We start from the raw sequence: 13,213 nt of genomic DNA, 5'->3' as shown, positions 1-13,213 counted from the left end.
AAATACCAGGAAAATGGCAGTTACGACTATCCTCTGTAACAACATATCCCAACACTTCTTGCACTGAAGTTTACACAGACTAGTATGAGTGAAGTATGATTCTTGAAGTATTTTAGTGTTATCCAATGTACTAGGCATTTCTGACTCTATTCAAAATGAGCAAATATGTTTCCTGAAATCTCAAAATTAAAAAAAAATTATACTAAAATATATTAAGTAAAAACAGCAATTTTTTTCAAAAATAAAGTTTTTACTTTTTTTTCAGACTACACATCATAAAAAGATCTGTACAAAGAAAAGTCAGTTTTCACTTCTTATACAGTAGATATAAAAAATGTAAGTTAATTCTCGAAGTTCCTTTCCTGATCACTTCAACAGTGTACATATTACAAACTCAAACAGGAAGAAAAACAAAGATGCATGCAAGTCTGCAGCATCATCACAAATGTATTTTTCATTGGTGGGTGACGTACACAACACATCCGGGATTGTATTAAAGATGTCTGTAGAACCGGCTGTGCTGATGTTCGTGAAAATGAAGTCATGCTTCTGTGCAGAGAAGCTGCTGGAATTGTTTTTAATTTGTAATGTTCTTGTTATAGATCCAATCTCTGGCACAGTAACCTTAAAAGAAATAATACAGGGTTACTTGTACATTTCTGTCAGTTTTCAAACAGCCAGAAAGCACTTGAGTGTGGTTAGAGTAAATACAAATTACTACTGCATTCCATTTAGCACAAGAAACCTGAGTTTCACACTGCATAAGCATAAAAATGTAAAATGGAGTACACAAAGAGCAAATACAGTTATCAGAGAAAACTTAAGTATACTCTACATTACATCTAATCTTATAACCTCTAACATTAATACTTTAAAAAGACATTCTGTCCTGGACAATTTAAAACAAGAAACTCTACTTATTTATTTATTTTATTTTACATTTGTTGACTGGGATAGTCCGAATGGATGCATGTCCGTTTTCAGCAGAGGCCTGGGGAGAAAAGCTCCAAGGGTAAGCAGATACAGCATTACATATTACAAACAAAATATTTACAGAGATTGCATAAGTAAGCAAATTAAACAAGTTCCACAGGTTAGAGTTAATCCTGAGCACAAGTCAGGATTACATTAAATTACACAGTAAACTGGTTAACAGATTTTTACACATTCTAGAGAGAGTTAGCCAGGCTTGATACATTGACATAGCCAATTAAGTGACAAATGTTGTTTGAGTCTAGTTTTAAATTGACCTAAGGTGGAAAGTAAGGTAATATCAGCTGGAAGAGAGTTCCAGGATCTACTTTCAGAGTTTGCAAAGAGAGAGTCACCGGCTGTGTTATTAATTTTGCTAGTCTGAATTAGTAGTTTGTTAGAGGATCGAAGCGGTCTAGGATTGTTATGGGGGGGGGGTGATAATATTTTTAAGTGCAGGAGTATTGTCCAGATTATAGAGGATTTTATAGGCCATAATCAGTTGGTTATACTGGATTAGGCTGGGTAGTTCAAGCCACCCAAGCTGATTTAGATTGATGCAATGATGTGTCCTAAAAGGCAGCCCAGTGGCAAACTTACAGTTGATGTTCACATTGATTAGTGGCTCATACACCATCTTAATATACCACACAACTCTAACCATCCATAAACCTCTTTGGTCTCACACCAGTTGATATCCAAACCCACTACAATAGACATGACTTCAGGAAGTAGCAAGGAATGGACACTATACTGTTAACAGGACAGAGATTTAACTGAGGCTTCCCCAAACTTGGCTAATATCAACTAAAACAATGGAAACTGCATACCTTCCAATTCTATCTCCAAATTAATGACAATCTTTTTTTTTTATTCTGTTATTACATGTTGACATTGTCTGTTTTTTATTATTATTCTATTATTACTACATGTTGACATTGTCTGTTTATTTGATTCTAATTTGGTGGAGATCCTTTAAGGTTGTTGCCTGTCTGTCAAATACCTACTAATAACCATGGCTTTGGTGCATACTTACTTTTATGGGTTACCATATAGTTTCTTAAGGTAAGGAGTCTGCAATGTAAATAATGAGAGCATGTGACAGATTCTCTCTCTTCTGCTTGGCGGGATTAACAACTGACACTCTGGGTGTTGGTTTAAAAGTAGATGTCATAGCATGGTATAGTTACATGTCAAAGTATAGTCTGCATGCAAATATCTGTATACTGCCTGTACAAAAAGTCAGATGATCCCCTGCATGTTCTTACATTTGATTTTGTGGATATGCTGTTTGTTCTTCTGAAAGAAGAAATCTGTGTAAGGATGGCTAAACTCAGACTGCTGCATTCTGCAGTAATATCTGGTTAGCTTAAATGTACAATGCTGTCATATTCTTATAATTTGACTGTCCTTTGCTCAGTTCTATTAACTAACATTTTGTTTTCTGCTTGAACATATTTTGAGTGGAAGTAGGTGTTTCTTATACTGTTAAATGTACTTTACATTACTGGAAAATGCATTCAAAAACTATTACCGAGCTGAATCTCACATGGTTTCCTTCCTGTACTCTCTAACAGAACACTCTTAAGGGAATGATGAGATTATGAGGGATAGCCCCCCCCAACTGTGGGAAAACACAATCCAATGGACTATTCTCTAAATTCATCAAAGCATCTTCTTACCACCCTGTGCCACAGGTTCAGCAGTGTTCTTGGGAATTCCCTGACATTTGGAAACTTGCTGCAGTCTTGCCTCTGCTTAATCCCTTTACTACAGACCATTTTTAAGAAGATTGCACCCTTACTGCTGGCCATTTTAACTGGTTTTAATGCCAATGTACAAAAGCCTGGCTTTCCAAAATAGTACAGCATTTCCTTATGGGTTTTCCAGGGAACTATACTTTGGTAATTACATATAAAATACCCAAAAGTTCTTCTCATAGCTTCAAAAAATAATTTTGAATGTCAAATGTAGAAAGAACCTTTAAAAAGGATTACAATGCAGACATATATAGTCATTTTAGACCTGAAGTCACAGCATTATAATATTTATGTTTTTCATTACTTTTATGTTCATTACTCTAAAGAGAACTTATGGGATCAATCCTATGTTAATCCAAATGTTTTGCAAATGTTGCAGAGCGTCAATTACAAGTGGCTATTCTGACCTTAATTGGAATCTACTACAGTATCTATCCAGTATTTATATACTTCTTTCATTTTCTCTTACACAACTTTAAGAAGCGAACACCTCCGCCTTACATGGCAAAATGTATAGGTTCATAAGTACGTACTATGCTAGCTACCCTTGTAGGCCATTTTAAGCCTAGCCAAATGAGCTAATGATACTAAAAACAAAAATCCAACAGCATCCTGAATATGTAGAAGTTAGTTTGCAATGTCAAAACTGTTTTTGTTATAATATTTAAAATGACAGAACGCATCACTTCTTATGAAATGTTAATGACGTCTTAAGAATATGTTACGGATATTTATGAATCTGATATTTACAGAGTTTGCCAGCCATAACAATTATATGGCTGTTGTGAAGCGACACCTCCATCATATTTTCCTACCATTCTTCATGTTAATATTATATTTCTTCCTAAATACTTTATTTCTACCTAAAGCGTCCACCTTTGTCCTTCTTTCTTAAATGTTTAATTTCTAAAACTAATGTGATTAAAGCTATTCCATTTGATTAAATTTGTTCTAAATGTACATAGATTGCTGTTTATTATCCAAACTATGTTTTGTTCTTGTTTACACTGTTATGTTATGTACACTGTTTATACGGTAGTATTCCTTACTGTTTTAAATGGAGCTTTTTCTCTGTGGGACTCAAATGAAAAGGGTTCAAAAGTTGGGACAGATTATTCTGGTTCAGAAATGAAAATAAATTAAATAAATAAAAAATAAATAAACAATATAGACAGGAAAATCTCTTTGTGTTTGTTTCCAAAATTCTCTGATCTGTAATATTCTCTCCACTCCTGCCTTCTGGTCATTACAGAAACACCTGAAGAGATACCATACAGGCACATATGTACAACAAAGCAGTAGAACAGACAAACATATAGATGTAACTAAAGAGGGAGCTGGAGATTTCCTGACATCTAACAGAATCTCCGAAACAATTCCTGAGTACTTATTTGGATTAGCAATGTGAGTCTTCCTAGACTCACACTAAAATAAAGAAATACTGTGACATACTTAGTTTATGACTAGTGATACCCCTACTTTCAGATATAAATATTTTTTTTATAAAAGTGAAGTTAAGAAATGCTCTCACTGACTACCCAAGGAGTATACATATGGACTGACTGACTATACTGAGAGAAATGAATGAGCAAAAATAAGTAGCAGTTAACTATTTCAGATCATGCACCAATAAAAACCAAGATAAACATGCAAGGAAATGAAGTAAAAATAAGACACTAGCACTTTCCTTGTCAAAACCAAAGAAAAAACACAAAAACCTAATAAATCCAAAATGCGTACACAAATTTGGAGTACCAAACAGCTTTAATCCTAACACTTTCCTATCTGCCCTTTAAAAGAGAGGAATTTAAAGAGAGGGTAGTGGAAATTATTTGAGAGTTATTAGGGAAGATAAAAATATCTTCATAAGTTATAGCTATTGACTGGGATAAAATGAAAATGGCGGTTAAAATAGGGTTGAAATAAAAGAGAAAGATGTGGTGGAGAAGCAATAAAAATACTTAAGAGGGGCTGAAAAAGGTTGAAGTACTGCAGAATAAGGGGACTTTCACAGAACAAGTGAAGGAGTAAATGCAGATTGCTAAAGAGAAAATAAGGGAGTATATGGATAATATGCACAAATCTAGAAAGACTGCTAAGCAACTATTTTTGATAACTCCAGAGCACAAACTTTTAGCACAATGACTTAGGCAATAGAACACTGAAAGGGTTTGTCACCAAACTTAGGGAACCTATAACAAGAAAAATAACCAGAGAATGGGAGCTAATAACTAATGAGGGAAAGATGACAGAATGGGAAGACACCAAGAATTTATTTGGACTGCAGGTTAGAGACTGCCTTCCCTATCAGGGACTGATATCACAGTATAGGCAAACAGACAGAAATGGGGGGGGGGGTCCTAAACGAAAGACCAGCAATAGTACAGTTTTTAATATAATCTAGAACAGAAACTGCCATTAAAAATGGAATAATTAGTAGAACATGTAAAATGTTGCATGATAACTACAAGAATCAATCAGAGGAAGTTAGAAAGGATTAAGAAGAGAGACTGGGGTAAGCAATTCACAAAGAAACAATGGAAGGATATATGTATGTCTCCCAAATATGCAACAACATCTAGAAGATTTATGATTTTTGCCTGGAAATGTTTACACAGATATTTTTATACCCCAAGTAGACTCCAGAGAATTTTTCCTCAGGCAGACCGTAAATGTTGGAGGTGTGAAGGGGAAGAAAAAGGTAATTGGGAACATATGTTCTAGGGGTACGTTGAGTTGGTGGACTTTAAGGATTCCCTGTGGGATTGGTCTGATGAGGGAGTTGATTTTTCTGAACTATGATACAGAATCATAATTGCCTAGACATGGTAAGGCCTTGCTGTGTCTAATCATGTTGGCTGCCAAAAAAGCAATTACTAGAAAATGGAAATCAACATCTAAACCAACTATATATTGGAAGTAGTGAATATAGTAACAGATAAAACAACTGGAACTGAGATCTTTAGAAAAGGGTAGGAGCAAACTACACAGAAAAAATGGGTATTATGAGAACAATACATATAAGGGAGGAATGAGGTGTTAAAGGCTGCAGGACTTAAATGATCTATGTAATGTGCAAGGGAGAAAACAGAAAGCTTGAGTAAATTATAAGTGATGTATAATGTTTGCAACTGGGAGTATGTCAGTATGGTTTGTGATGTAAAATGCTTGCAACTAGTATTGTGTTGGTGTGGTCTGTTTTCATGATTGCCTATGTAGTAAGTGATGGTTTAATAAAGATGTTTCTTGTTAAAAAAAAGTTAGGAATTGAATATTATGTAATATTTCTTAGGTTAGACCATATAGAGCAATATATGCGAGGTATAATGTTTGTCATGTTAATATAGTTTGATTACTTTTATATGAATGTAAGTTTGCCTTTATCACAAGTGATAATTCAATAAAGGTGTTTGAAAAAAAATAACCAGAGATCTTGTAGAGGTTTTTGAGATATTCTAGAAATTTTATGACAATTTGTATAAAGCAGAGAAATGTGGAAATCAAGAAAGAGTACAAATGGAAATATTTATGGAAGACTTAATAATGCCAAGGTTAGAGGTAGACAAGGCTCAACAACAGTTAAGTGCTAGATATACTCAATTTTCAGAAGGTCTCCAGGAACAGATGCTATTCCTGTTAACATTTTGGACTGCAGAGGGAAGAAAGTGATAAAGATCTAGACAATTTTGTTTACCAATATTTTAAAATAAGGGGAAGCATCAGCATCTTGGGAGAAAGCTGTGGTGGCTGTATTACCAAAGGACAACAAAGACCATTCAGACCCAGCTTCAGACAGACCTATTTCAATTTTAAACCATGATTATAAATTGCTTATGTCTACACTAACTAAAAGAATGGTAAAAAAAAATTGACATTTTATTTATTTATTTGACATTTGTTGACTGGGTTGGTCTATCTGGGATGAAGCCCTTTTTCAGTGGAGACCTGGGGAGAAAAGCTCCAAAGTTACAAACATATGCAAGTACACAAATATGATACACAACGTAAAGAGAGTCCACAATACATAAAGCTGCTTACAGATTATATAAAATGTTAGCTAACTACGTATATTGTAGTAGTTAATCAGGAAAAAATATTTACAGTATAGAGAAAACAAAATAATAAGAAGTGAATTAGTAGCAGTGAGAAGAGATTAAAGTGCATACCTGGTTTTTGACATTCTACGGCTGAGGAGATTGGAACCATTACAAATAAAGTGTTGTGGTTGAAAGTTGGGAAAGCTTTTGCAGTGAAGAAGGGTGAAAGAGTTAGGATGGAGGAAGGGTTGAGTAATTGGAGAAAAAGAAGTGAATGGTTGGTCTGGAGAGATGGGTTAGTCAGAGGGCTGACAACAGAGGCATAGTTTATTTATGCTAAAGTGATTTTTTACAACCTTTTTGAATAGTAGTTTGGATCTAGTTGACATATTGATAGATGTGGATCAGTTTTAGTCTTGTTAAGGGGGAGGCAAACATTTGACATTAATAGAACAATGATGATCCAGAGGGAAGCAGAAAGTACGATAATACAATTGTTATTGGTGGGTCTTAATGTAGATAGAGAATTTGACAGAGTAAACGGGCATTCTATGGGTAGGGCATTGGAAGCATTTGCATTCCCTGATACAATAATAAGGTTAATTAGATGGCTATATGAAGGATTGGGGCAACAATTAAAGTGAGATGGTTCCTCTCAGATAAGCTGTGTATGAGCAGAGGAACCAGGCAGGGGTGCGCTCTTTCCCCTTTATTTGGTTTATATTTGGAGCCACTGGCAAAAAAGATAAGGGACTCAGAAATACAGGGATTTAATTGATATGGTAATCAGGAAAAGTTGCCTTTATTTGCAACTAATATTTTGTACCTGATAAATCCAGAGAAGGACATCTCAGTGTTGTGCAATATTCTGAGACAGTTTCAAGTCTTTCAGGATACGAAATAAGTAAAAATAAAACAAAGGCTATAGCTGTAAATTATGTATCCACACACAAATTATTTCAGCAATACCCATATTTAATGGGACATGATGAAGTATTTAGGAGTATGGATTATAAAGTCTTCTGTTATGGCAGCTAAGGATATGTGGGAAGAGACTAAAAATATAATATAAAACTTGAGAAAATGGAAACTCATTTATGGACATGGATAGCAAAACACAAGCAGTGAAAATGTTTTTAGTCCTTTTAGTCTTGCATGTGGGTCAGGCGTACTTTTATCAACTTGAGGAGAACTTATGGACAAAATAAATTGAAGGAATTTATCTGGGAAGGAAAGAGGGCAAGAGGTAAGTGGGATGAGTTGATCCTTCCAAAAGAACAAGGTGTTTTAGATTTACCTTATTTGAAGGGATGATGATGAAGGAAGGGGGAAGTTCAAGAAACACAGAGTGGGATTTTGTATGTAGATCCTTATGGAGAATAAAAAAACACACAAAATATTATATTCATAAAGTAGCAGAAAGCATTCTAAGAACTAAGCCAACACAAAAATGGAGAAAGGAGATTTTGCTAATAGGGATGACTGCAAGCATGGGTACGGAAAACAGGTAATGGGGGTGTGGAATTTACTGGATAAACCTGGCAATGGAACCAAGATAATGGGACCAAATAACTCAAGCAGGAATGATAAAAGAGTGGGATGAGGCCAAGAAGATATTTGGATTTCAGGCTACAGACTGCCTTCTCTACCAGGGCTTTATGTCAGAGTACAGGCTACCATGGCTTGATCTCAGAATACAAAGAGAAAAGGATAGGGGAATTTTAAGTGAAAACCTGCTGTGGTGGAATTTTCAGTAGAATCTAGGACAGAAGCAGCTGTTAAAAAGGGATAATTAGTATGGCATATACAATATTGCATAACTGTAAGAATCAATAAGAGGAGGTTAGGATAGACTGGGAAGACAGACCTGAAAAGCCATTTACAAGGGAACAATGGGAAGACATATGTATGGCTCCCAAGTATGTAATCAAGTCCAGAAGGTTTAGGATTTTTGCTTGGAAGTGTTAACATATGTATTTTTATACCCCAAGCAGACTTCAAAGATTTTTTCCTCAAGTTTATAGTAAATGTTGGAGGTGTGATGAATAAGAAGCAACAGGGAACACATGATTTTGGTGTGTAATGAATTGGCAGAATTAAAAAATTCCCTACAGAGTACTCTGTCAGAAATATTGGCTATAAGTAAGGAAATGATTCTTTTGAGCTGGGATACAGGATATGAATTGCCTAGACATAGTAAGGCTTTATTCAGTTTAATTTTGTTGGCTCCAAAAAAAAAAAAGCAATTACTAAAAAATGAAATTATACTCTACACCAAATATATTTGAGGTACTGAATATAATAAAAGAGATAAAAGAATTGGAAGAGGGATATTTAGAAAAGGGAAGAGCAAATTACACAAAAGTAAATAGAAATTGTGGGAACAAAACATGCGTAATGTTCAGGAGGAGGAAAAGTGAGGTTTAAGTGAAGGCAGGAATTCAGCAAGGTTTTATATTTTGGACTGATGATAAAAGCAAAGAAAATATATGTGGTGTATATTGTACTTAAATGAAAAAATGTTAAAATGTTTTGTTTTGTTTTCATTTCTGTTAATGTATGTTGGTCTACGTCTTAAGTGATAATTTGATAAAGGTATTTAAAAAAAACAGTACCTGTTATCTCGTAGACTCACTAAACTGAATGGGGACATTATGTTCCTTTATGGTGCTCACTATTCATTTCAGGTGCTTTTGATAAACTAGAATAACCTAACTTTAGGATAGTTGTTTAAGCAGCTAACCTTTACTTAAAGTTTTTCTTTTATGCAACGCATGGTGAATCCTTGCAAATTTGTAGTGTCAGTGGTGCAAAAGGTAGCACACTTACCTTCAGCAGTGGAAGACCAGAAGTCTATGGGTTTTAATTTCATTCAAGGTGATTGGATTGCTGATACTGAAGTGCAGCATTATGGAGGACATTCTTAAGTTTGTCATTCTTCAGAAGACTTGTTAAACCATGGTCTCTTCTACTTAAGTTGGTGGTAGCTCAGGTGGATGTAAAAAATCCCATGGCACCTAACATGTTTCACAGTTGCAGTCATTACGTTTGGGTTATCTGCTTGCAGGTAGCCCTCATTCAGCCTGATTAACAAAGTCTTGGGTACTGCGTCGGTTGCTATCCCTTCTTCCATGACGTCAGGGGTATAAAACATGCAGCTGATGCCATTACATCATTCTTTCTTGCCGTGGTGCCCGAAGCAGAAGCAGTTCGCAAGTGCTGGTCAGCAGACTCCTTAAATTTTCATTTTTGAGTTTCAGAACCAAAGTCTTCAACTAAAGCTAAGTACCCCATTGGGGAAACTTTTTCTTGCTCCTTACCGATGTCAGTAAAAGTTAATTGCATTACTTGTGGAAAGCAAATACCTCAAAGATTTTCATTCGTATTGTATTCCTTACCTAGGCCCTGACCATGACGTACCTCACTGTCAGTTTTGTGCTTTATTTAATAAGTGCACTATCTGTCATCGGTATATTTTCGCCTCTAAATATTTCGGTTCTTGGTTTAATTATCCAGAAATGTCGTTGGTTAACCATCCAACTACTGGGGTTCCAAAAAAATGCAAAGGTAAAGACAGAGACAGGCCGCCGAGGTCCAAAACTGCCGACGACGCTTCTCCTACGCCAGTCGCCAGTTCGCCGGTACTCAGTGAGATGCTTTTGCAGCCCTTGATACCCGCTACTTGTGATTCGCAGGCCTCTACTGAGACCCATTCGGAGTCCAGTATGCTGCGAGATGCTTCAGCTATGGAACCCGCAGATGTCTCTACCTTGGATGGGTCCGGAGCCGCTGTGCAGGCACCAGCTTCTGAGGGTGTATTCAGGCCTACGTACTTGCATATTAAACTGACGCCTCCTTCTTTACTTAGGCCTAAATCTCGATCCATGCCTAAAAAACGATGCCCAGGCCACATGCTCAGGCCTCTATGTCTAAAAAACAAATAAAAATGTCTGAAGATCTAATAACTCTAATCAGGGGTAGCCAACCCCCCCCCCCCCTTCTAAGAGGCCTAGCACTGAAGTTGATTATGAATCTTCTGATCAGGATTCTGTTTCTGATTCTTCTGATGATCTGGATTTGCCCTTATCTACTTATAATGATTCTGATGCAAAGGACTCCATTCCCCCTGCTTCCCCTCCTGAGGATTTTTCTTTTGGGGAAACCTTACATACTCTAAGGGAGCATTTCCACTGGAAAGCCAGGATTTTTCTAATTCAAAAAAGAGGCTTAGGGATTTCCTTCTCCTACCTCAGCATAGACCTTTATCTATTCCTCCTGTACTAGGCAGTGTTGATGATGTTTTTTCGTAATCTAGTTTGACCCTGATTCCCTGCCTCCTGCTCCCAGAAAACCTGACAGATACTACAGGGTCCCTGAGTCCCACAAGTTCCTTTTTAAAAATCCTATTGCAGATCCAGAGACTATTTCACAGGGGCCCAAGGGCATTAAGGCTTCTATTGCTAAAAATCCTACCCCTTCTGATAGAAACTTTAATGCATTCTGCTGAACAAGTTGGAAAACACACTTTGCAATGTGGTTTTGAGTCATTAGAGGCCTCTTGCAGGGCTGCTGTTACAAGCACTTATCAACTGACTGCCCTTTGTGGGGAAAGGTTGCTTTTCATGCAAATAATTGGGAACTCATTACCCAGGACAAATGGGTTTAAAATATTGTTTCCCGGTGATACAGATTTCACTTCCACACATTGCCAACACAAAGCGGGTGGCTGGACCTACCCCCAAATCAGTGGACAGAGGCCCAAAAACAAGTACTTTCTCTCAAGCATGGGGGCTATTCAACAGTTACCAGAAGAGGAAAAGGGTCAAGGTTTCTACTCAAGACTTTTCCCAGTACCCAGAAAAGACAATTCATGATGTCCTATCCTGGACCTGTCTACTCTAAACACCTTTTTGGAGATTCCAAAATTCAAGATGCTGACTATTCATCAATTACTTCCTATGCTAGGCAAAGATGCCTGGTTGGCAACACTAGATTTAAAAGAAGCATACCTGCACATCCCAATCAGGGAATCCTGCAGAAGATACCTACGTTTCAAAGCAGGCTACATGCACTATCAGTTCTCTGCAATGCCCTTTGGCTTATCTACTGCGCCCAGGATATTCACAAAGTGCCTAGCTCTGCATATGAAGAAACTACAGTACATCAAAAAAGCCTATGGTGTCAACATTCTCACGACCTAGAAACAATGATTCCTATCATACATTGCCTACGCCTAGAGTTCCTTTGGTGGAAAGAGGCCTGCCACCAAAATAAGAGACTACCTTTCACACCACCCCCTGCCACCCAAACCCTAACAGACACATCACACTATGCATGGGGGGGGGGCTCACCTGGCAGGGAAGTGTATTCAGAGTAAATGGAACTGAATTCAAATGCACCTGCATATCAATCAAAAAGAAATGTCAGCTGTACAGAATGCTCAGAGAGCCTTCAAGGACCACATTCTTCCAGGACAACTAATGGTAAAGACGGACAACACCACTGTTATGTGGTACATAAACAAGCAAGGGAGTACACTTTCTTACCCCCTCTGCAGACTAGCCATGGCATTGTGGAACACAGCCTTGAGCTACCAAGTGTATCTACAAGTTCAATTCCTGCCAGGAAAATTAAATACACTGGCAGAAGAACTAAGCAGAAAACCCATGGACCCACATGAGTGGAAACTGGAACCAAGGATTTTCAACATGTTGACCAGCAAATGAGAGAGCCCAGATATAGACCTGTTTGTCTCTCACCAAAACTACCAATTGGACAAATTTTGCACAAAGACTCCCCCACAAACAAGTCTGGAAAGTGGATGCTCTGTCCTTCAGCTGGAAAAACCTATCAGTCTATGCCTTCCCCCTCTGCCTCTGCTCTCCAAAGTACTACTAAAAATCAAACAGGACAATTTTGATTGCTCCAGACTGGCTGCGCCAACACTGGTACCCCCCTCCTGCACAGTGTGACATGGTTATCTCCATGGCACCTGCCTCAGACTCCTTCCCTGCTATCTCAGCAGGAGAACCAGATTCTGCACCCTCAGCTTCTAACACTGAACCTTGCAGCCTGGCTAATTACTTAATCTCTCCTTTACCATCCCTCAGCAAACTTGTGATGGATATCAGTTTAGAGGCAAGTAGGCCTAGTACTAGAAAATCTTATGCTGAAAAATGGAAAAGATTCTGTGCCTGGAACCAATCTGAAGGGATGAGCACAGCAGCACCCAATTTACCTCATATTTTACAATACTTAACTGAGATGCTTCACAAGGGCCTGTCTTTCTCCTCCATTAAAATCCATGCCTCAGGCATTTCAGCTCATTATAACACAGAACCTCCCCTCTTCTCTCATCCACTGCTCAAGCAGTTCCTCAAAGGAGCCAAAAATTTGAGACCATCCAGGAGAGCTCCAACCTCAGCCTGGGACCTTAACTTTGTC

At 37.4% G+C, this 13,213-nt stretch overlaps 1 protein-coding gene across 1 annotated transcript in view; it reads right to left on the bottom strand.

Annotated features, from left to right (window-relative positions):
- Positions 1-229: 229 nt before the first annotated feature.
- The window catches only part of CPM (carboxypeptidase M), a 767,990-nt gene continuing 755,006 nt past the window's right edge, over positions 230-13,213 (bottom strand). Inside the window, exon 7 of the mRNA XM_044087221.1 lies at positions 230-624. Coding sequence (XP_043943156.1) covers positions 367-624 — 258 coding nt within the window. The 3' untranslated portion in view covers positions 230-366. The remainder of the gene's footprint in view (positions 625-13,213) is intronic.

Source organism: Protopterus annectens, chromosome 11.part0, assembly GCF_019279795.1.
Source record: "Protopterus annectens isolate FY-2018-M chromosome 11.part0, PAN1.0, whole genome shotgun sequence".
Lineage (NCBI taxonomy): Eukaryota > Metazoa > Chordata > Ceratodontiformes > Protopteridae > Protopterus > Protopterus annectens.
The sequence above is the reverse complement of the archived record's forward strand: the minus strand, read 5'-3'. Positions and strand labels throughout refer to the sequence as shown.